The following is a 24,943-nucleotide window of genomic DNA, read 5'->3' as shown; positions in this document are numbered from 1 at the left end:
AGTTGTGAAAAATAGTCCCGTCGGTATCGGAGATTTTCGTAGTTCCCGCTTTTACCACGGTATCGTTGCAGTGAAAGCAGGAAAAGTCAGAAAATATGGCAGGATCTTTCTAAATTGGATGGCAATTGTTTACTATCTAGCGAAATAGGTCAACATGTCACAACAAATGTAAAATTTCAAAATGCTGTGTTATTTCGTAAAATTTGAATGTATTACCGTCGAGCGATCGCAATGTTGACAGGGCGGGTCAGACGTTTTTCTGCCTTGAGAGTGCAATAAATGTTCGTACGCCAGCTGTGTTGTGAATTATCAGTATCAGTTTCCAAAATGGCAGAAACGGTACAGTTTGCGGAGTACTCGGCCAGGAACGGTTATTGTAATAAAGTGTAAGATAGTTTCGCAGTGAATTCGTAATGTGCGAAAAAGGGAATTGCCGTAAAATTCCTTGGATGAATGTTTAACGAAATGGGTTCCCAAACCTTGGAAATCCTGAGGCAGGGTGTCTGGGCCTCTGTCACAGGAGGATGGTTTTTCGATCCCCATCAGAATGTTTTCTGCAACACTGTCCATCTATATCTTTGGTTGTTCCTTTTGTGTCTGCCGTTTACAGTTTATTTGGTAAGTTTTTATCCCGATGGTCGATACTTATTTATTGATAATGTGTCAAAAGTTAGGTTATGGATTGTGGTGATGTCATGACATTTCGTTGTGATCCAGGTCAAAGTGCCATACTTTAATTATTATAATGAATATCCCAGAATCCCCTTGTTTCAGTTTATATTAATTCCTAATTACCACCCTCGTTGCTATTTTGTAGGAGCTGAAATCAAAGAGTTTCGCATATTATTACGTCTGTTAACATTGCAAATAAAAACAATTGATATCTCTGTTGTTATGAAATATTTGTCACGTCTTATTACGTTGATAAAAAGTTTGCTCAGTATATTTTTAAAACCGATAAAATAATGTTTGTTAATGAAAGATTTCCTTTAACCTCGGAATGTTTTGTAAAGGCTATTTTGGTATCTATCTGCTTTGTGTTTTTTTTTAAAATTATATTTAATACAATTTTATTTTATTATATTTAATACAAGTACCACACTTTATTTCATACAAGTACCACTTGTATATTGATGCTACCCAGATTATTATTGTAAATACATAAATGGGGATGTACTCAGGTACTTATATAATTTTGCGCAAATTTAATATATTAAATTTTTTACAGGGTGGGTACTGTTACATTTCAATTCTTAATTAGGATTCTATTTGAGTTACATTTTAAAATAGAGCATGCTATTTTATCGAAAAAGCAAAACCAAATAAAAACATATAAATTTACATGGGTGACTACTGCGCAGATATCTCGTTTTCTTTCTAGGACCTTAAAGTATAAGTCGCATGGTTTTCATTCCATTGTATTGGCAACACTAAGCAATTAACATTAAATAAAATTATGTATTTAAAGTTGTTTGCTTAGTGTTGCCAATATACCACTGCAGCAAGTACCTACTAGAGATTGCTCGATGGTCGGTTGTCTCGAGATACACAGAGTAGCCACTAGACGTTCGCGTCCGATCTCGATATTGATAGATCGTAACTGTAGATGTTGTTTTGTTTTCAGTACTTCCCACCTTCTATAACGGGATGGTGCGTTTACTGCACTCTGGTGTCTGTATTGTTTGGCTTTGTAAAGCTGCTAAACTATGCTCTGCATCACATGTACGATACTTCGGAGTGCATCATGGAATCACCGGATAATACAGCACCTCCTGAAAAGCGCCGAATGCAAAAGAGACACAAGTAATAGCGTAATTATTAAAATAAAAATTCCTATAACTCACTCGATACTTTATGACAATATTTATTTTAAAAATTTCAGAGATGACGAAGATTTCGAGCTTCAGGTATTGAGTGGAAGTCGCACGGCAACAACTCAACAGAGTGATAACGAATCGGTTAACTCCAGAGATGGTCAGAAAGCGACGACCAGCACCATAGGTAATTTATTTGTCAGATAGAAATAATAATGCGTAAATTATTCTGTACTAACACTAAGTCGCATATTTTGCAGATCTGAAGGTGGACGTTCATCGCAAAAACAGTTCCGAGTCCAGCAACGAGGAGTTGACCGGTGGCAGTGGGCGCGGGACCGGCAGGGGACGGGGTGCGCGGCCGCCCGCCCGCCGGCGCTGGGCCAAACACCGCAACCCCCATCCCCAGGAAGCCCTGCGCATGGAGATCTGTTCCAAGACCGAGGACGCCGTGGCCGTGAACATCGATCGGGACGCCGAGGAGGCTCCCCCGCGCTCCGCTCCCGCCGACACGGAGTTCCCCTTCCCCGACTCGGACAACTACCTCTCCAAGTTCGCCCGTCGCCTGAGCTCCGACTCTCGCGAGACCTCGGAGCCCGGCGTGATGGGATACCGCGTGCAGGGCTCCCGGCGCTACTTCAATCCCGCGGAGGGCCGAGCCAAGTCGGCGGCGGCCCTCGCCCAGCCCTCCCCGGGCCGCTCCCCCGGCATGCGGCGCGACTCGGGGTCGGCCGTGTCCAGCATCCAGCTGCCGCTGGTCACGTCCACGGCGGCGCTGGTGGCGCACGTGCGGCGGCACTCCAACGCGGACGGCGGGCTGGCGGCGGGTAGCGTGGAGCTGGGCTACGTGCTGGACGGCGACAAAGGCGGCGCGTCCGGCGTGCGGCGCATCAAGAGCGCCGCCCTGGAGATCGGCTGCCCGCCGCCGAGCGTGTCCAACCTGTCGCCGCACCCGTGCAGCGCCGAGACCATCGGCGGCCAGACCCTCAAGAACCCCGACAGTGCCGTCATCCCGCCTCCCAGCAAGAGCCTCGTGAGAAACCCGCACCTCAACTTGTGGCCCAAATCTAGCTCGGGCTCCGTGGACGGTACTGGTCTGCCGTACATGAACTACGGATCGGAGATCGTGTACCCGATAGCCGAGATCTCCGACGAGATGCAGACTTCGCAGTGCCAAGAGAGCGACCTGGAGTCCCTCAGCAGTCGATGCGACACCGACTATGAGGAGGACAACGGCGCCAGCGTGAAGCGTCAGCTCCGGGGATTCGACTCCGACTTCAACAATCCCGCGGAGATGAATTCTTCCGACACTGAATATGAAAATAACGGTTCAAGATCGCCCCTGCTGGATAGAAACGATTGCCTTAACGACATTAAAATTGTCAAAAATAAAACGGACAAGTCGGAATCGGAGCTCAAGAAACAATTGAACGGCAACGTTAAGGGCCTCCAGAAAACTAATTCCTTTTGTGCGGATACTAAAAATAGTGATAAGCTTAAATGTGATAGAACTAATAGACTTTTAAAAAATAATTCTTTTAATGGCGCTTCCTCGGCCGCTACCGAGGATGACGCTGCCGATTTTAGAATCGCGGTGGAGGACGCGAAAAATAAACAGTGTCAGGTTGTGGACTGTAGTGAAAAATCTCCGGTGAAAATATGTAAACAAAAAAGTAATAAATCGAAAACTTTCGACCCCGGTGATTATTTTGATAAAGGCAGCGGGAGTTCCAAAGACTTTCTCTTGGAGAAATGCAACGTAGATTTCGACGAGGGCTTAGAAAAATTTGTAAAATATAAAGAGAAATCAGAATCGGATACGGAGGAAGTGAAAAAATCGGCCGATATAGAAACATCCAATTCCAGCGGTAGTTTAGAGATGCAAGACGCCCGGCAAGAAGTGGCGACGGAGACCAGTGATATTAGTGATCTAAAAACTCTTTCCGATACACATTCTAAAGAACCTTCCCCTCCCCTCACCAAGGAGGAAGCGGACAAACTTCAAAGTGACGAGAATAGTTTCTATAGTATAACGTGGTTATTCGACGAGACCAACCACTGCCAGGAGGACACTCCGCGGAGCGTGGACGGTGACGAAACCGTTTCTCCCGAAGGCGCTTCCGGAACTTCCAAGCCTTCGTGTTCTAGCGCAGATTCTAACGGCAGTAGTCAACGCAACTTAGGAGCTATCCCGAAACAAATTAAAAATTTAACGAGGCCGAGAGCTTCCTCCTTAAAAGAAAATAAAAAGAAAGACAAGCACAAAGAGCGAGATCCGGAGGGGCCCACGCAAGAAGAGCTGGACACGGCCGAGGCGCACTCCGCGCTAGTTCAGGGGTTGGAATGTCTGTTCGCCGCAACTAACGCAAACACCGTCGTCATGCCTCCGCTCAACAGGGAAGAGAGACCCCGAGGTCATCGGCACCAGGCGGAGCAACATCGCAGAGACAGTCAGAAACAGAGGAAAAGATCCATCGAAGAAATGGCTCAAACTTCCACCAACACCATTCTTCCCACGTCTATGCCTCTGTTGGCGGCATTCCTGAATTCCCGAGCGGACTATCCCCACGTGCCGATGTATCTGCCGGGGGAAGCGGATCCTTGCGGCTCCGAGAGCCGTAGTGGCGGCGGGGACGGTACCTACTACGAGCTGCAGCGCACCAGGCCACTCATGGATCGCAACAATCGCAACAGAATGAAAAAAATTAAAAGATCAACTAGACAGAGAAACAACCAGCCGACTCAAACGGCCAGCCATATACCTAGGGAAGAAAGTAAAATGGACACTGGAGGACTTACGTGTAATTACTCCAGTAATGTTCATTTCGCGACTTCCTTCGAAGACACCACCGACGGTGCCATACATTGTTTTATGGACGAGTACGGGAATTGGATGTCGTACACTTTTGACAAAAATAGTTCGGGACACGCCAAAGCCAACCGAGCCAAACCTCCGGAACCCGCCGAACCGACGAATGAGCTTCCTACCCTGGCCGGCAGTTGCGTATCGATAACATCGGATAACACCGGAGATCTGGAAATTTCCAACAAATCTAAACACGGCGATAGTACGGACCGAGGAGCCGTCAACGAATGCATTTACAATTCCTCGTCCAACCAAGGAAGCAATAACCCGCTGCTGTCTAGCAATAACAACTCCATCTCTACACTGCCCATCCCGCAGTCCAATAGCAGCAGTAGAAATAAGACTATATTCATCATGGAACCCGCCGTCCAACCTGTGCAGCGCAGGTCTCCCGTAGGCATCTGCGACTCGCTGCTGGAGAGAGTCGATCTGCAGAGAGTGCTCTCGCCGAACATGCAAATAAACTTCCTTTTGAATTCTTCCATCCCGAGTGAAAACAATCCCGCCAATGTGCTGCATCTATCTATGCCGACTTCTAACTCCATCGGGGATAATAGTCTGGACATGGACGGTGCCAAAAGTAAATTTCGTTTAATAGACTCTATAGAGAGTTCCTGCTCTAATCAGCGTTCCGCTTATTACAAGTTCAACGTGTTCAACTGTTGGAAAGTGAAGGTGACTATGGACAGATTAAAACTGATGGCGTTGTTCGATAGGAACTTGACGCTGAAAGAAGCTATTCTTTCTATTTTACTAGGAGTCACGGTGTCCGTTTTAGGAGCATTCATACTTCATACAGGGTTTTATAAGGATGTTTACGCATTTTGGTTCTGTTTTGTGATGGCCGGAAGTCAGTACTCGCTGTTCAAGAGCGTGCAGCCGGATGCCGCGTCCCCCGTGCACGGCTTCAACAGGATGGTGGCCTTCTCCCGGCCCGTCTACTTCTGCTTGTGCGCTACCACGCTGTGCGCCGTGCACTTCGCTCTAGAACAGTACGATACGCTCGCCCAAGATTCTACCGAAAAGTTCACTGTCTACGGAATGCAAATTAAACCCAAAGAGATTTTACAGCTAATCGAGGAAGTGGTTTCTAAACTTTTATTATTTTTTCCTCTAGCTTTTAGCCTGGGACTGTTTCCCCAAGTTAATACTTTCACCATGTACTTATTCGAGCAAATCGATATGCACATATTCGGGGGTAATGCCACGGCCAGCCTCAGTGCCTCTATTTACTGCGTATTCCGATCCTTTCTCGCCATCGGCGTTCTATACGGCTTCGCGTACGGAGGCCTCACGGAACCCAAAGGATCTCAACACCTTCTGTTTTCCGTATTTTGCGGACTGTTCATTCCGATATCGTACCATCTGAGCAGGTGCGCGAGCGACTACACCATGATATGGAACCTCATAAAGAACCACTTGATTCCCGCCGATCTTTATAACATTCACAGCGTCGAAAATTCGCATATCGACCAGGAGAAAGGGGCCGAAGAACGAACCGAACCTCCCAAAAATCAGCATACTTCCGAAAGCAACATTTCCAAGCAGCAATCTATGGGGAGTTCGGCATCCAAATTCAACTTCAGTTCGGAAACAAACATCTCCAAAATTCAAAAGAGATCTCAGAACAGCATCAACTCGAGTGTGAATTCTTTGAAAGTAGATTCCAACCTCGGGGCGGTGGCCAACTCCAGCGGCTCTATTAAGACGGACCAGCTGGTCGAGGACTCGAAAGACTCGAAGCAAAAGTCAGCGGCCGAAGAAGAACAGACGGAGAGCGAAATGGAAGACCCCTTGCCCAGAAAGTTACAGGAGACTGTCAACTCCAGATTTAAGAATGACATTATTGTGTGCACCATGATGGCTCTCATCATATTCGGGATTCACTCCACCACCGTATTTACCACCTTACAACCAGAACTCAATCCTGTGAGTATATTTCATTCAAATACTGCTATTACTTAAAATCTACTGTGACCTTGTAACGATGCATTCCGAATGCATTGGAACATGTGTCATAGTAGATTTAAAGAAATAGTGGTATTTACTAGGTAAAACATAAATTAAAAATGGATAGATTTTACCACAAAGTGACTGCCGAATCAATTAATGAAATGATTTATTAATTTAGATATCCGCCTTTTTATTTGTAATGGTCAGCACGCTAAACTTCCGTACTGGAGGTCCCGGGTTCAATTCCCAAAGGGGGGTCAAATAAATAAGTGATTTTTTCACTCTAATATTTATTCAATATTACCCTGGACTAGTTCCTGAAGTGGGGGGGCTGATAACCTTTCTGTCATATGTTGACGATCAAGATAACACTGCGTTTATATGATGCAGTGCCCTATGCACCATCGGGTGCGGATAAGGATTTGAAGAAGATGAATTCAGATATTCCATATGTGACCAATATTCATATGTAACAAAAGTCAAATATAATCGGATTAAATCCGTGTATAGTTGGTTCATATTTGTGATTATCGGCAGGTGGTTTGGTCCATATCGGCTACCTTGGGATGGATACTGCACTACCTCACCCCGCAACTCCGCAAACAGCTCCCGTGGTTGTGGCTCTCGGGACCGGCACTCAAGTCCAGAGAACACGGCCAGTTTGAAGTACGAGAACCAGCACGGGTCATGTGGTTTGAAAGGGTAAGCTATCACTCTTATTAAACATAGCACATCTTGAGTGTCCATGTAAACACATTAACAGTGCTCATAACTCATATCGCTCACTCCTTTCAACAACGTCATATATCAAAAATTGACATTTTTCAGTTGTGCATGTTTTCGGAATGCCCAGAAAATTTACTACATACATCCCAGCAAAAGCAGCATATTTTTAACTTAATACTTACCCGCTACAGGGCAGAATGTGTTGTTTTTGCATTTTGAAGATTTTTTTATTATTTTTATGTACTAAATATTTTTCAAATGGAGAAAAAACTTTCAGGTTTTACCTAAAAAGATCTGTTCCACAGTAAAAAGTTCAATAAGTGGCTTGATATTTATTTTTAATATATTTTATTATATTCTTAAACTTTAAAAATGGTCTCCTGAAAAATCAAGTTTTTTGATATATGACGTTGTTGAAAGGAGTGAGCGATATGTTTAAGTTATGAGCACTGTTAATGTGTTAACATAATTTAGTATAATTTAATACAATTCATATAATTTTCTGGAAATCAAACCAATGTACGAACTTCCACAGTCGCAGTTTAATTTATGTGTGCCACTGTTGTCTAATATATTTCCATGATTATTTGTGTTTTTAAAATTTTATAATTTTTTTTATGTAGAATGCTAGTTTTATATTATTAGGGAGTAATTTTTTGGATATTTTATGTGATGTTTTATTAATGTAAATGATTCTTTTCCGCTTAGTTTTTACATTTTCATTATATGTATCGAGAAGATAGATTTTAAGAAATACTGGTATTTACTAAGAAAAACTTAAATTAAAAATGAATAGATTTTACCACAAAGTGACTGCTGGATCAATCAATGAAATTCATGAAACTATTATAGTTGTGTCTACATTAATAAACTCAAAAGTGGCATTGTACAGGTGTTTTATTTTAATTTTAAAATCCTAGTGTTATTTTACTTAATTTAATATCAAATCCATAAATAATAAAAGCATTTTTTAACTGAAATTCATCACATGACTTGTTTCATTGTTAGATATTTTAATTTAGCATAAATGTAATCTATCAGCGAAAGCTAAACTGGCAGTACACAACGGAGTCCTGGTTCCAACCCTTATGTATGGAAGTGAAACATGGAGTTGGCAAAAGACGGATGAAAGCAGACTGAATGCAGTCGAACTGCAATCCCTCAGACGAATGTGTGGCAAAATGATGTTTGATAGATGTTCGAATGATGAAATAAGGAAAGAATGCAAGGCTGAGAAAAGCATCATCGATTAAATTAAGAAAGGTTTGTTGAGATGGTTTGGACATGTGGAACCTATGAGTGAAGAAAGAACAGTTAAACAAATTTATGAGGCGAATGTAGTTGGAAAAAGAAGCAGAGGAAGACCGAGGAAAACTTGGCACAATCAGGTATGTCAAATACTTGAATGTGGCCGGGTCAGGAGTCGTAATAATCGTCGGGTATGTATGAGGAGATGCATGAATGTAGAAGAGGCGAAGAATGTTTGCAAAAACAGAGTGGTGTGGCCTTCGATTCTCTCTGCCTACCCCTGCGGATAAGCGGCGTGATGGTTAGTTAGTTATAAATGTAATAATGTTATATTTTCACCTTCCAGGCATATGTGTACTTGTGCTTCTTTGAACGCAACATTTTGTATCCTGTTGTCTTCATATCGGCCACCACCCAAGACTCTCCGGGAATCATCGCAAAGTTTGGGCCCGGCTTTGGGTCGTTGATTGTCTGCATTTGCGCTCTTAAAGGTATGATCTACATATATAGCCAATCATAAAAGGTTCTTAAACAAATTCAATGTTTTTTTTTTAAATTCACATCTCAACATAGATGAAGAAGAATATGGAAGTCTGGGCATTTACTGGGCTTACGACCATCATAGGCTGGTTTAAGTGATCACTTTACACACGTGTAACATTCGCCAATTCCACCACCACGATTGACAACCACACGACTCAAATTCTTTGAAACTTCTAGATATATTGATCAACCTCGAAACACAGTATGCGAGAGTTAACTAGACATTTATGGTGGGATGAAGAAAGCTTTTATTAAGCAGAAACTCTTTCATTTGTATGTGAGGTCCAAATCCTGAATTATATTCACATACTTGAGAAACGCTAGAAAATATAATTTTCAAATTTTATTTAAGCTTATAATTTGACCAGTTTATTTATTTACAACATTCTCCAATTAAAAATAATCCAGATTTGTGAAGAAATATTTGGACAGACTCGAATTTTTTTTTTTGAATTTATTTATTTTTATTTATTTAATATAGTTACATTTTTAAGTACAACATAATACATTTTCTAAACATTTATACATATGGCAAACTTTTAGTTTTAGATTAGCTGTACCTCTCCAAAAAGAGACTGGGCTCTTGTGCTTGGAGAGGGACTTACACTCATGGTTTAGTGTTTTATATAATTAATGGTATAATAGTCTTTTTACATATATTTTTTCATGATTTATGTAAAGGACATAAATTTTTTTCTTAAGAATTTTTATATCTTCTATTTTTTTAATTTCTTTAGGGAGTTTATTGAAATATTTAATTCCCGAATATTTGAAGTTTTGTTGAAATTGCTTAGTATTGCATTTTGGAGTTGAAAAATCATTTAAGAATCTCGAAGATAAACTTTTTTTTATTCAAATATTTGTCACCCTTTAGTATTTGAAAAATTGCGTTTTTTTTATGAATGTTTCACTTTGCGCATCTCAATTGTCGTTGTATGAAAAGTAAAGAATAGAACAAACCTTCCAGGTATGCGGAACGCCTACTCCGACCCCGCCACCCAGTACCTGATCCTGATATTCGCGGTCCTGCTCTTCCGACTGGACTACCACTGGGCAAGCGAGAGCTTCCTCATTGATTACTTCATGATGGCCATCATATTCAACAAGATGTACGAGTTCCTCCTCAAGGTGAGAATGTAAAAAAAAACTAACTAACCATCACGCCGCTTCCCCGCAGGGGTAGGCAGAGAGAATAGAGCGCCACACCACTCTTCCTTGCAAACATTCTTCGCCTCTTCCACGTTCATGCATCTCCTCATACATACCCGCCGATTTTTACGACTCCTAACCTGACCATTTTCAAGTATTTGGCATACCTGATCGTGCCATGTTTTTCTCGGTCTTCCTCTGCTTCTTTTCCCGCTAACATTCGCCTCATAAATTTGTTTTACCGTTCTTTCCTCACTCATTCGTTCTACATGTCCAAACCATCTCAACACACCTTTCTTAATTTTATCGATAATGCTTATCTCAGCTTTGCATTCCTTCCTTATTTCATCATTCGTACATCTATCATACATCATATCATGTGTTGCTACCTCCCTAAGGGGGCCTAAGGATTCAGTGGTTACACTCTCTAAACCAGCGCTCCGCAACCAGTGTGCCGTGAGCCGGATACAGGTGTGCCACGATCAAATTCAATGTATATGACATTTAACAGTTTTTCATTATGTATTTAATACACAATGACAAATTATTTTTCATAACATTTGTCTGTTTTTCAAAATTTACGATATAATAATTTTCTCTCTTTTAACCCTTATCGGCACCCCAATGGTGCATAGGGCACTGCATCATATAAACGCAGTGTTATCTTGACGGTTAACACATGAAGGAAAGGTGATTAGCCCTCCGCTTCGGGTACCAGGCCAGGGTGGTATTGAATAAATATTTAGACTGAAAAAATCATTTATATTTCTTTGACCCCCCCGTCTGGAAATCAAACCCGGGACCTCCGGAATGGTAGCTGAGCTTGCCGACCATTACATAACTGAGGCGGATAATAATTACTACAATTAAATAATTTTTCAATGGTCCTATATACTTTAGCTTTTGGTGTGCCGCGGAATACATACTGGGAAGAATTTCAGTGTGTCGTAGGTGAGAAAAGGTTGCAGAACACTGCTCTAAACTATTGGTTTACTCTCTATAAACTTACCGTTCTTCCTTTATTTCCTTTCCTATATAGCAGTGATATCCTTCACCCTGATCTCTTACATTCACATCATCTGTATCCCATAAAATAAATTACACTCCATACTCACAACTGATCTCCTTGCCTTTGTATAATTAATGATCAAGATAATAATAATAATCATATTTTTGGATGATTTATATAGCGCCGTTTTTGTAAAATACCTCGAGGGCTACACCGTGATTAAATTGGGAAAAGGGGGATTGAAAGATCATCTCTGGAAGGGGATTCCACGCCATCGTTGGTCCCTATACCGATGATAACTCCAGTGTATTTAAGCGGTCAAGCCGGGGCGTTGTGTCATTTCTATGTTTGTGCATTTTTAAAGTTCCGATTTGTCAGTAATATTCACAAATTAAAAAAAAAATATTATCAAAAAATAGAAAAAACATTATTTGTAAAAACTTATGGTTTTCGCCTTTACAATATCCACTAATTTGAAATGGACCAATTTTTGCACAAAAGTCTTAAGCAATTTTAGCATTAAGTCAAAAACAAGTAGTACCTATGTATTATTTTTTGACATCTCAACATAGATGAAGAAGAACATGGAAGTCTGGGCATTTACGGGGCTTACAAATGGTTGTATGATGGCATAGGCTGGTTTTTTAAGTGATCACTTTACACATGTGTAACATTCACCAATTCTACCCATGATTCATTCTCCTTCCTGCATAATCTATTTTTTTATACCATACCCTTTTTTTATCGCTGAATGTTTTTAATAGTTATTAAAAAATAAATGTGGAATTGTTTAATTGGCTTTTTTTTTATTAATGTAACTATTTTTGCTAATGTAAATGTAATGTTTATTATTGTTAATGCAACTATTGTTAATTATATACTTTTTTTAATTACCATTACCATTACATTACAATTCCCGAACAAATAAAATATAATGATTGATAATCATACTACTCAAATTCTTGGAAGTTCTAAATACATATGATCCAATTTCGAAACATCGTACTTGAATTACTAGAATTTATTATGTCTACGTATTATGTCTGCTAAAAAATATGTGTGGGTATGTGCATCATTAGTCTTCATTTCTTGTGTTTTGCAGCTTGCAGCATTCTCTTTATATTCATTTATCACTAGTCTAACTGCGCTAACTGTGAGAAAATATGAGATTCACATAGAATTACTCCAGTGTGAAATGAAATATAAACCATTGTTATCGTAAAGTCTACTAAATGGCCACTTGAGTTTATACTCAGAACATAATATCACATAACATGTTATCTTCTCAGCTTGATAAATGAAAATTTAAGTACGGAATATGTGAATGTACTTTGAAAAGTGTGTATTGTAGGTAGAGATGTGTGACTAATGTGTAACTGTTACTTTATTGGCTACCCAATTGGAATGGCATAAATTTTTTTTCTTGGGTAATATTTTTTTATGTCTTATTGTCAAGTGTATTAGGAGCCAGACAGAAATAGCTATCCACAGAAATAATGACTTGTGTAAAAAAAATTGTTAATTTAGTTCGGTTTTTTAATTTGTTTGCCCAGGTCATGAAATATATTCCTCTCTTTTATGTATGTTGTCCACCTCCGTAGTGTAATGGTCAGTACGTTTGGCTACCATACTGAAAGTCCCAGGTTGGATTCCCGGGGGATCAAAATAAATATAAGTGATTATTCACTCCTATACTTATTCAATATTACCCTAGACTGGTACCTGAAGCGGAGGACTGATCACCCTCCCTTCATGTGTTAACGATCAAGATAACACTGCGTTCATATGTTGCAGTGCCCTATGCACCATTGGGTGCCGATGAGGGGTTTGAAGACATAATTTATTTGCGCTGTAAAAGTTTTTGTTCTTTTTTTTATTCTTATGTCACTTTAATATTAAATTCTATGAATTGGCAGGTAAGTACACTCTGCAAGTACACTTTTATAGGTTTCCCGCACCCCCACCACTGACTGTATGAACCAAGTTTTGTGAGGTCTCACTTTTTACCTATAATTTGTATGAAAAGTGTTTAAACGGCTCCCGAAAACAATCAAATAATTTCTTTCTACATTTTATTATGATATATTTCAGATCCAGTTTGTCGTGACTTACATAGCCCCGTGGCAGATCACTTGGGGAAGTGCTTTTCACGCATTTGCCCAACCCTTCAGCGTTCCACACTCGGCCATGCTGTTTCTTCAGGCGGCTATTTCCGCAATACTCTCCACGCCACTCAATCCTATCCTAGGTAAATAAGTTGCTCCTTTTGTATATCACATTATATTAAGTGGACAAGGAATTTTGCCATTATTTTGATATGGTCACATTTGAACCAATTTGCGTACGATCCAATTCAAACTTCTTCTTTTTCTTCTTCTCCGTCTTATTCCTCATTGCTGAGGGTTGTGACCCTTGCAGAAGCAATGACTCTTCTCCAGTTATCCCTTGACTGCGCTGCACGTAGCGCTCCAACCACTGAGGTGCCTGCTGCTGCCTTAATTTGATTGGTCCATCGTGTGGGGGATCTTCCTGATTCAAACTATTGAATAATAAAGACAGAAACTCAGATCTTCCCGGTCTGTAGCGCAGTTTTGTTTGAACCGGATTGGGAAAGTGCATAAGATGTGTATTTGGATGTTGCACAAACTATCCGCTGCTAACTAAGGAGTGCGTGTGAACATGTCGCTCACTCCTTTCAAGAACGTCATAAATCAAAAATTGTCAATACATATTCAGTTGTGCATGTTTTCGGAATGCCCATAAAATGTACTATATCCCAGCAAAGGAGGCATATTTTTAACTTAATATTTACCCGGTACAGGACAGAAAGTGTTGTTTTTGCATTTTGAAGAAAAGGTATAGTTTAATTATTTTTTTAAATACACTTAATATTTTTCAAATGAAGAAAAAACCTTCAGGTTTTACCTAAAAAGATCTGTTGCACAGTAAAAAGTTCAACAAAGTGGCTTGATATTTATTTTTAATACATTGTATTATATTTCTTAACTTTAAAAACGTTTACTTAAAATTAAGTTTTGTGATTTATGGCGTTCTTGAAAAGAGTGAGCGTTGTGTAGTTCTTTATTATCATGAAAAATGTGTTTCGGCACAACTTGTGACAGGGGACGAAAAGTAGATAATTTACGATAAAGTAAGGCGAAAAATAATGACTTTTGCCAAATTAAACACCCATGCCAACAGCAAATTAAAATTAACACTAAAAGAGGTTCATTTGTGCGTATGGTGGGATATTTGAGGCATCTTTCACTCTGAATTATTAATACCAGGTGAAACAATGACGTCAAAAGTTTACCGTCGGGAATTGGAGAGACTCCAAAGTGGAGTAATACTGCATCAATACAATGAACGACCTCTTTCAGCAAAAATTACATGTGAAAATATCCTGTAAGGACCTTAATATACATCTTGATATACATCACCCTCACTTATTCACCAACCTTGCTCCATCTGATTATCATCTATTTCGATGGAGGGATATATATTTAGATCTAGATATGGATCTATAAGAGGTAATCAATCTTCTTCTTTCAAGTCATGTCAGGTTCCCCTGACTATCACTTGGGAGTAATTGTCCTTGTCTCGAGCAGCTCTAAGTAGCGCCTCGACGGTCCTGATCCCCGTCCAATCTCGTATATTCCGGGGCCAGGAGATCTGCCTTCTGCCCACATCTCGTCGACCCTCTATTTTGCCTTTCATGATTAGGTGCAATAGCTCGTATTTATCTCCTCTCAGCACATGCCCAAGATAGGACACCTTCCAGACCTTGATATCAGTCAGCAACTGTTGCCCTGCTCTTGCTCTTTGGATCACATTTGCATTGCTATAATAATAATGGCAGTTATATTTTATAATTTTACACATTTTTTTTTAAATACATTTAAATGCTACACTACAAAATAATGGTTTATTTCCTAATCCACGTAGTAAATATTTTTAACTAATGAAGAATGTAATTGTGAGAATATTAATTTTAGGAAGTGCAATTTTCATGAGCTCTTACGTCAGACCCGTAAAGTTCTGGGAGAGGGATTATAACACCAAGCGCGTGGACCAGAGCAACACCAGACTCTCTTCACAACTGGAACGGAATCTTGGTTCAGGTGACATATTAATTATGTATTAACTCTTACAACATAAACGCAACATACCTGTTTGTCTCTGAGCTCTGGAATCGTGAAAGTTGTACAGTTCTCTCTGGGATGTCTGCTATCCTCCTCACAGTTTTAACCTTTCCCTCCCGGTGATATGTATTTACTACAATTCAACTCTAATAATGAGAATATCGATACAAAATATAATAGAATTCAAGCTCAGAATTTTTGTATTTTTCCATAATAAAATTACGTATTACATTAAAGTATTTCAAATAAAGTAATTCATTTGCAGCGGCGGAAATAATAATTTCTAAAAAATTGGGGGTAGAATGACCAATACACATACGTTTCTTACCATGCTTTGAGTACACACGCACGCGGCTTGATACTGTTACTGCCGACCTCCTTTTTGTAGCGTACAAGTCATCTTTCGGGGCGGTTGTGCCACTATGCTAGCTGTGGCGGCTACTTTGATGTATTTTTTTTACGTTTTCAGATGCTTACCAGAGCTAACATTACAAAGTGCTACATTTAATTAACTATGGTTTATGAATGCAACATTTAGGAATATTCACGATTTTCCTGTTTTTAAATTATATTTTCATATGGTGTACAAAATACATATCACCGTTGCACGTGGAATTTTTTAGCACGGGTAAGAGTAAGGTTAAAACTTTTTTGGGATATAGGCAGTTGAAATATTTGATTATTGTTTATGTTTGTTTGATCAATCAGCCGTCAGCAAGTTAACTGAAATAAACTGTCTTATGGTGTAAACTGCATCTCAGGAGGGTTTTTTTTAAATTAATTTTTTCAATATTATAGGTTAAGTTAGTGTATTAATGAAAATATAAATGTTTGTTCGTTCAAAATATTAAATCCCTGAAAATTGTTCACCGATTGCATTGAAATTGATTGATACTATGTTGCATTCGAATATGCTAGTGTTTTTGTATACTGCGACAGGTAAAAACATGTTTTTTGACTCTCGAATCATTGACCCCCGCATGCCCAGATCTGATACAGAAGGATCTAGGCTTCCTGACATTTCTGCTCTTGCAAAGCAAATATTTTTTATTCTCACCATCAATTAACACACTTCAGACGGGAAAGATATTTCTCCCCGTTTGGTCGATTGATGCTTAAGAACGGGAAGGCTATTTTTACCTTTTGCTCCAGCCTCATTTTAAAGGCCGAAAAGAAGATTACCCAATGTCTTATACGAACATTATATACTGATCTCTTTGTTAAGATCTTAAATAATGTACATAATTATCAAATCCCATCTCAAGTAGTCCGCAGGAATTAAAAATACCCGTCTAAAATGTGTTAGTAAATTTACAAGCTTAAATAATAAAAATGAATTTTCTAGCATTTCTCATGTGTGTGATTATAATCCAGGATTCGGACCTCACAACTAATAAAAGAGTTTCTGCTCAATAAAAAGCTTCTTTTCATCTCACCAATAGATGTCTCTAGTGAAGTTCTAGTGATTCAAGAATAATGTTTCAAAATTGGTTCATATATATTTATAGAACCAAGAATTTGAGTAGTGTGGTTGTCAATAATGGGTAGAATTGGTGAATGTTACAAGTGTTGAACCAGACTATGACGGTCGTCAGCCCTGTAAATGCCCACACTTCCATATTTTTATTTTATTTTATTCTATTTATTTACGGTTCACAAACAATGAAAGACATATTACAATAAACGAAATACAGTACGATACTAATAGTTTTGATGTTTTTCATCAATTAGATGGAAACACAACAAGCTTACAGAAACAATAAAGGTGCGGGTTAAAAACATATGTAAAGAATAAAAATTTTATATAAAGAATAGAAATCTTCATCTTTGATGAGATGTCAAAAAATAATCTGTAATTCAATATTCTATGAACACCTCACTCGCCAAAAATAATGTGTTAGTAAATGTTTATATTTGATCAAAATAACTCGCCACCTTTCAGATGACAACAACCTGAATTCAATTTTCTATGAACACCTCACTCGCAAAAAATAATGTGTTAGTAAATGTTTATATTTGATCAAAATAACTCGCCACCTTTCAGATGACAACAACCTGAATTCAATGTTCTATGAACACCTCACTCGCAAAAAATAATGTGTTAGTAAATGTTTATATTTGATCAAAATAACTCGCCACCTTTCAGATGACAACAACCTGAATTCAATATTCTATGAATACCTCACTCGCCAAAAATAATGTGTTAGTAAATGTTTATATTTGATCAAAATAAATCACCACCTTTCAGATGACAACGACCTGAATTCAATCTTCTATGAACACCTCACTCGCAAAAAATAGTGTTAGTAAATGTTTATATTTGATCAAAATAACTCGCCACCTTTCAGATGACAACAACCTGAATTCAATCTTCTATGAACACCTCACTCGCCAAAAATAATGTGTTAGTAAATGTTTATATTTGATCAAAATAACTCGCCACCTTTCAGATGACAACAACCTGAATTCAATCTTCTATGAACACCTCACTCGTAAAAAATAATGTGTTAGTAAATGTTTATATTTGATCAAAATAACTCACCACCTTTCAGATGACAACAACCTGAATTCAATCTTCTATCAACACCTCACTCGCAAAAAATAATGTGTTAGTAAATGTTTATATTTGATCAAAATAACTCACCAACTTTCAGATGACAACAACCTGAATTCAATCTTCTATCAACACCTCACTCGCAAAAAATAATGTGTTAGTAAATGTTTATATTTGATCAAAATAACTGACCACCTTTCAGATGACAACAACCTGAATTCAATTTTCTATGAACACCTCACTCGCAAAAAATAATGTGTTAGTAAATGTTTATATTTGATCAAAATAACTCACCAACTTTCAGATGACAACAACCTGAATTCAATCTTCTATCAACACCTCACTCGCAAAAAATAATGTGTTAGTAAATGTTTATATTTGATCAAAATAACTGACCACCTTTCAGATGACAACAACCTGAATTCAATTTTCTATGAACACCTCACTCGCAAAAAATAATGTGTTAGTAAATGTTTATATTTGATCAAAATAACTCACCAACTTTCAGATGACAACAACCTGAATTCAATCTTCTATCAACACCTCACTCGCAAAAAATAATGTGTTAGTAAATGTTTATATTTGATCAAAATAACTCGCCACCTTTCAGATGACAACAACCTGAATTCAATCTTCTATGAACACCTCACTCGCTCACTCCAGCACTATTTGTGTGGCGACCTTCTCCTGGGAAGGTGGGGGCAGGTACAGCAAGGGGACTGTTTCGGTGAGCAATGATTTCCACTTCGTTTCCTAACCACAATCCTCTGCACACATCCGTTTTTCTTCTCAACCGCCAATAAGTAGAGCAATATAAACCCTCTCCTACACCAAGTCCGCCTCCGTAGTGTAATGGTCGGCATGCTCGGCTACCATTCTAAAGGTCCCGGGTTCGATTCCCAGGAGTGTCAAATAAGTATTAGTGATTTTTTCACTCTAATATTTATTAAATATTACCCTGGACTGGTACCCGAAGCGGACGGCTGATCGCCTTTCCTTCGTGTGTTAATGATCAAGATAACACTGCGTTTATATGATGCAGTGCCCTATGCACCATTGGGTGCGGATAAGGGTTAGAAGAAGACATTAAGCCCTCATACGAGGTCTTAAAAATACCCGCCAAATAGTTTATCTTAATAAAAATAAAAAATTGTTTATCTTACAATTTGTTTACAGTAAATTACTTATTAGTTAATTACTAAGAATTACTTAACCCTTTCCGGTCCCACAAGATTAAAAAAAAACTAGGTACGTTAGACAATTACATTCCAATTGGAAAAAATCTTTTGTCCTCTGCTCCACATACTGTTGTAATAGATACAAGTGGCAAAAATTTAAGCTTGGAATTTAAATTAATAAAACCAATGATGAAAAAAATGGCGAGTAACATCCGACTAAGAGGAAAAAATCGATGTCGAATGAGGTTCGACATTGGACCAGTAAGGGTTAATCAAAATGCCACCATAGCAGCTGTAGGAGGGAATCTTGTTATATTTGCAAACAATCTGACAAAGAACCATCGTGCCCAGAGTGTTTTCAAGATTTTCATTTACGCATGTAAAGTATATTTTAATTTTCCTACCGATCTTCATGTCAGGGTTTTTGCATATAGAATTTTTCAACATATTGTGAAAATTCGTATTTTTCATGCATCTATGAGATTTGTGAAGTGAACTTAAAAATGGTGATTTCAGTCCTGGCGTCGGATTACTTGAACTGCCTGGTGCACATAGTGGAGATGGGCAACGGGCTGGTCTCCTTCCAGCTGCGGGGGCTGGAGTTCCGGGGGACCTACTGCCAGCAGCGGGAAGTGGAAGCCATCTCCGAGGGCCCCGAGGATAACGACGGTGAGATAATTAAACTGTAGCTGTTATATGGTGATTCCGACTGGTTTTATTGTGGCGTGTTGCCATTGTTATGTGGTCACTTGTTGTGACCTCGTGTTTGTGATGTAGTGGGTTTGGTGACCAGAATGAAAATGAAAGAATGTAATTACAGTTGGTTCCTTTATTGAAACAAATGCAAATTTACTCTAAATCAAGGGTGGCCAACCCGCCGGGTGTCTACTTGCGGCCCGCGGAGCAAATCACACATTTTTTCCTTTAGTGTACACAAAACCACCAAAAGAAAATTCCATCGTGCGTGTTCGTATAATATCCCATATATGGGAGTATTCACTATCCTGGCAATTGCAAGACCCATAATGGCGTCAAGTAGTAAAGACATTGGACTAAAAAAGAGAAGAGTAACAGAATAACTGAGAAGTTTTTAAGACAGATGGACTATAAACAATTTTTTTGTGGAATCTAAAACAAAACTGACATGCCTGATATGCAATGATTCTGTTTCTATCTTGAAAATGTATAACATTAAACGGCATTACGAGGTTAAGCATGCAAATAAGCAAAAAGTACCTTTTATCTATCTTGTTTGCTTTGAATAATAAAATAAATTTTGTTTTACGGCACGGTAGGAAATCTCATTTCTAAAATCTGGCCCGGCTTCTGAAAATGTTGGCCACCCATGCTCTAAATACTGAAATCAAATAATGACAAATAATTTATAATGTATGGAGTTAAAGAAGTAAAGTTAAAATCTAAATAATGCGTCTGCTTTTGTCGACGATCCAAAGAATTCTCGCCTTTTCGTGTCCCGAGTTTCAGCCTCGTCGGGTCCGCTCGGCTATCTTGGGTTTTGTTAGTATCAGCGCGATCAAAACTCTTCGGCCATGCTCGTCTCGGTTCTTTCGAAACTTTTCTGATTTCTTCGGTTTTATTTGTATCGAAACGTCTCGGCCCTGCTCACATCAGCGCGGCAACACAACGGTGTTGCTACAAAACCTTTCCGAGAGTGAACCGCTTCACACTATTGAATGAGTCACGCTCGCGCACTAAATGCATTTCAATTTTTAATTTTTCAATCACTTTTTTACGATAAATTAGTACAAAGTATTGTAGACGTAATTGTCAATTAAATATGCTTAAATTTTTATATTTTATTTAAAAAAAAACGTTTTAAAAACCTGATGTTTTTTTAAACACTTTATAAAAAAAAATCCTAGCATTAAGTGGTTAATGAACGCCAAAGTCAGTCTGTCATTTGGTATGATGTATCTTGTATAGCAATGACATCTGTGGATGTAATTTTGTCATAGGATAAAACCTGGAGATGGTGAGTTTTATTTTTTTTAATTATTTTTACATAATTGCTATCTTCATACATAAAACATGGATTTCTTAATAAATAATAAAAAGGCTTCCACGAATGCGTGAGCTCTTTATTTTGTCTACAAATGAAAGGCGAAATCTATAAATAATAATGATTCTTGTGTCGTTCAGGGTGTTGCTGTTGCGCCGTCGGCCACCTGCCGCGCATGCTCTCTGTGAACGCCATGTTCTCCCTGCGCTGGCTGGCGTGGCAGGTCACCACCGCCAAGTACGTTTTGGAGGGCTATTCCATATCGGACAACAGCGCCATTTCCATGCTGCAAGTCTTCGACTTCCGGAAGGTTCTCATCACCTACTATGTCAAGGTATTTGTCATTCTTCTACTACACAACTGTGCTACACGATTTACCCACAACAAAGGGTTGATGGTCCCAAGAACTAACAATAAATATAGGAGTAGAACACTTAAATATAGAGTTCCAAACATTTTAAATTTGTTACCGACGGAGGTGAGAAGTCAAAATAAAATATGAAACAAAGGCAAAATAAAGGAATGGATAAATGATGAAGAGTTAATACTATGAAAATTATACAATAGTTTTTATTTTTAATTATTTTTTTCTTCCTTTTTTTTGTGTGTATATTAGGTTAAAATAGTTTAAAAGAATTAAAAACGTTTGTAAAAAGAACTCCACCGACAAGACACACAAGGTGGCTTGGTGGGTCTCTGCAAAAAAAAGTTAATTATGTTTATTAATTTTTAAATGTATGTTTATAAAATAAAAAAAATTATATGTATGTATGTATATAAATTTATTTTTATTTTTTTAAAATTATTGAAACAGTAATGGAACATGCGCAAAGTAGGCATTTGACATTATGCCATTATGATAATATATTATGACATTTCCAGAGCATAATATTCTACACGATCCAGTCTCCCAAGCTGGAGGAGTGGCTCTCATCAGCGAGTATTCTGGAAGCCCTAAAGCCAACCCTCGACAGGAACTTCATCGACCTGGATCCCATCTTCAATCTCAACCTGGATGAAGATTATGACTTCAGAGCTTCCGGCATAACCAGGTTTGGAATCTTTTTTTCTCCGTCAGCCGTGTTAATTTATTTATTGAGACAGGCTGCCAGTTTTTTCATTCTTTAAAAATTATTATCTGATATGGAATTATTCAATAAATGCTCAACTGCAAAACTGGCATTTGAATTCCGATTCCCACCACATATTTTCAATTTCAATTTTATTCAACAAAAAAAAAAAAATATATATATATATATATATATATATATATATATATATATATATATATATATATATATATATATATACACAACAAACAATATTCAAGGCGTATATATTAAAGGTAAGCAAGAATACTTAAAGTTGTAGAAGAATATTTCGGATACATGGAACAGATCAATATCCAATGTGATAATGTTCAACATAGCGGTAGCTCTTCCTACAGGCATAACCATTGCCAGGTTGGTCCTGTATTATAGGAATGTGAAACAATCTATGCCGACGCTGTCTTAGGTAACTATCGGGAACATACAGAGCAATGACCAACGTAAAATAAATTCATGAAAAAAAATTCTAATGATCTGGATGCTGTGATGTATTTTTATTTTAAGATAAGCCTCTTAAATAGACTGCAGCCTATTTCGCTTTGACTTAAACCAAAGTCGCTCTCAATAAATTTTTGTCAATTCCTAGAGATTTGGTCTGCTTTTTACCTTGTTTGATTTGTCTCCTAGTAACTAGTTGGTATGTTGCATGGGCGTTTAGGGCATCCTTTTGCTCCGTGTACCACGACTGGGTGTCGTACTGCGGCATGCGCCGGGAGGACCTGTACAAGCAGAAAGGAGAGAAGATGGTGGCCCGCGACTCGGCCCTGGTGTCGCTGTGCTTCGGCTTGAGTATGGTCGGGCGTCGCAGCTTGGGAGCCGCCAGCCACAACACGGTCTCCAGGTAAGCCCTATACTGTTAACATTTCCAACCGAAAACTTTACTTATGCTTGTTCCACTGACTTGTCATATCATCATCGATTGATTCAGCAGTAGTATGAGTAGTTCCTAAAATTGATTTGCAAGTATGGGCGCTTGTCCACTACCCGGAATTTTACCGTCCGGCAGTCCAGTTTTGAAAAATGAAAGCTACTATTACAGTTTAGCGTGATTGAATTTACGCGCAACGTGTTCACACACCGATCGAGAGCTCCGATCCGAAAAAAGATGGACAAAAGCACAAGCCAATCCAAACCAATCATTGTTTTAAAACGCTAACTGACGTGCCGGACGGTAAAATTCTATGTAATTCCGTGTAGTGGACAAATACCCTATGAGTCTGACGGAAATCCTGAATTTCATTAATTGATTCGGCAGTCACTTTGTGGTAAAATCTACTTATTTTTAATTTAAGTTTTACTTAATAATTACCACTATTTCCTAAAATCTATTGTGACACGTCTCTACCTCGACTGGCAAATTTCAATTGAGCAAGCTGGATTCGTCAAAGGCAAGGGTACACGTGAGCAAATCTTGAACATAAGACAAATAATCGAGAAAAGTCGGGAGTTCAAGGTTCCGGTCGTACTTTGCTTTATTGATTATACAAAGGCTTTTGACTGCGTGAATTGGAATTGCCTGTGGAAGGTTTTGGAAGCAATGGGTGTACCGAGACAGTTGATAGTTCTTATTCACAACTTATACGTACAAAATTTGGCATCGGTAAGAGTTGATAATTTCCTCTCAGAGTCATTTCAAGTACAAAAAGGCGTGAGACAAGGGTGTATACTGTCTCCTGATCTCTTCAATATATGTATATGGAGAATATATAATGAGGAAAGTACTAGACGGGTGGGAAGGTGGCGTATCAGTAGGGGGCAAAAAGATCTCCAATATAAGGTTTGCAGACGACACAACGCTAATAGCCAACAATGAGGACGAAATGGCTGAACTCCTCCATAGAGTCGAAATAGAAAGCCAGCATTTAGGACTTCAAATAAACAAAAGTAAAACCAAGGTTCTTGTCATCGACCGATTCGGCACCCTGATAAGGAACAATTCTTTAAGGGATTATGAAGAAGTCGACGACTTTATCTATTTAGGTGCACTCATTTCTAAAGACGGAGGCTGTGAATCAGAAATCCGGAGAAGAATTGGAATGGCAAAATCAGCAATGTCTAGTCTGGCGAAGATATGGAAAAATCGGTCCATACTGAGGAGAACGAAAACCCGTCTAGTGAAATCTCTTGTATTCTCCATTGCGCTGTATGGAGTGGAAACATGGACACTGAGGAAAAAGGAAAGACATATGCTGGATGTGTTTGAAATGTGGTGCTGGAGGAGGATGCTGCGCATTCCTTGGACTGCAAGACGCACAAACGTCTCCATTCTCCGCGAACTGTCAGTGACAGAAAGACTCTCCACGACTTGCAGGAAAAGGATTCTGTCCTACTTTGGGCATATCGCCAGAAAGAACGAGAAGAGTCTTGAAAAACTGGTAGTAACAGGTACAGTTGAAGGCAAGCGGGCAAGAGGACGGTCTCCAACAAGATGGACAGACCAAATAAAGGAATTAACCGGATCCTCGCTAAACGCTGCCATCAAGTTGGCCCAGGACCGGGAAGAATGGAGAGGACTTGTGCACCAAGTGCCTGACATTCCAGAAGACCACGACGCTCAGCTTTAAGCAAGAAGATGAAGAAGAAGATTGTGACACGTATTTCAATGCATTCCACATCATTTTCTAACACCGTA

At 38.9% G+C, this 24,943-nt stretch overlaps 1 protein-coding gene across 1 annotated transcript in view; it reads left to right on the top strand.

Moving 5' to 3' along the window:
• The first annotated feature begins 67 nt into the window (after window positions 1–67).
• pcx (pecanex) overlaps window positions 68–24,943 on the top strand; it is a 39,034-nt gene continuing 14,158 nt past the window's right edge. Inside the window, exons 1-14 of the mRNA XM_088259832.1 lie at window positions 68–618; window positions 1,625–1,803; window positions 1,883–2,001; window positions 2,075–6,609; window positions 7,171–7,335; window positions 8,954–9,098; window positions 10,118–10,278; window positions 13,400–13,556; window positions 15,304–15,429; window positions 18,615–18,731; window positions 19,699–19,851; window positions 21,343–21,536; window positions 22,085–22,254; window positions 22,970–23,152. Of these exons, the coding sequence (XP_088115958.1) occupies window positions 454–618; window positions 1,625–1,803; window positions 1,883–2,001; window positions 2,075–6,609; window positions 7,171–7,335; window positions 8,954–9,098; window positions 10,118–10,278; window positions 13,400–13,556; window positions 15,304–15,429; window positions 18,615–18,731; window positions 19,699–19,851; window positions 21,343–21,536; window positions 22,085–22,254; window positions 22,970–23,152 (6,569 nt within the window). The 5' untranslated portion in view covers window positions 68–453. The remainder of the gene's footprint in view (window positions 619–1,624; window positions 1,804–1,882; window positions 2,002–2,074; window positions 6,610–7,170; window positions 7,336–8,953; window positions 9,099–10,117; window positions 10,279–13,399; window positions 13,557–15,303; window positions 15,430–18,614; window positions 18,732–19,698; window positions 19,852–21,342; window positions 21,537–22,084; window positions 22,255–22,969; window positions 23,153–24,943) is intronic.

Source organism: Brachycentrus maculatus, unplaced genomic scaffold (assembly GCF_059751285.1).
Source record: "Brachycentrus maculatus isolate JH-2025_06_01 unplaced genomic scaffold, ASM5975128v1 h1tg000007l, whole genome shotgun sequence".
Taxonomy (NCBI): Eukaryota; Metazoa; Arthropoda; class Insecta; order Trichoptera; family Brachycentridae; genus Brachycentrus; species Brachycentrus maculatus.
This window is presented reverse-complemented; position numbering and strand designations above follow the sequence as displayed.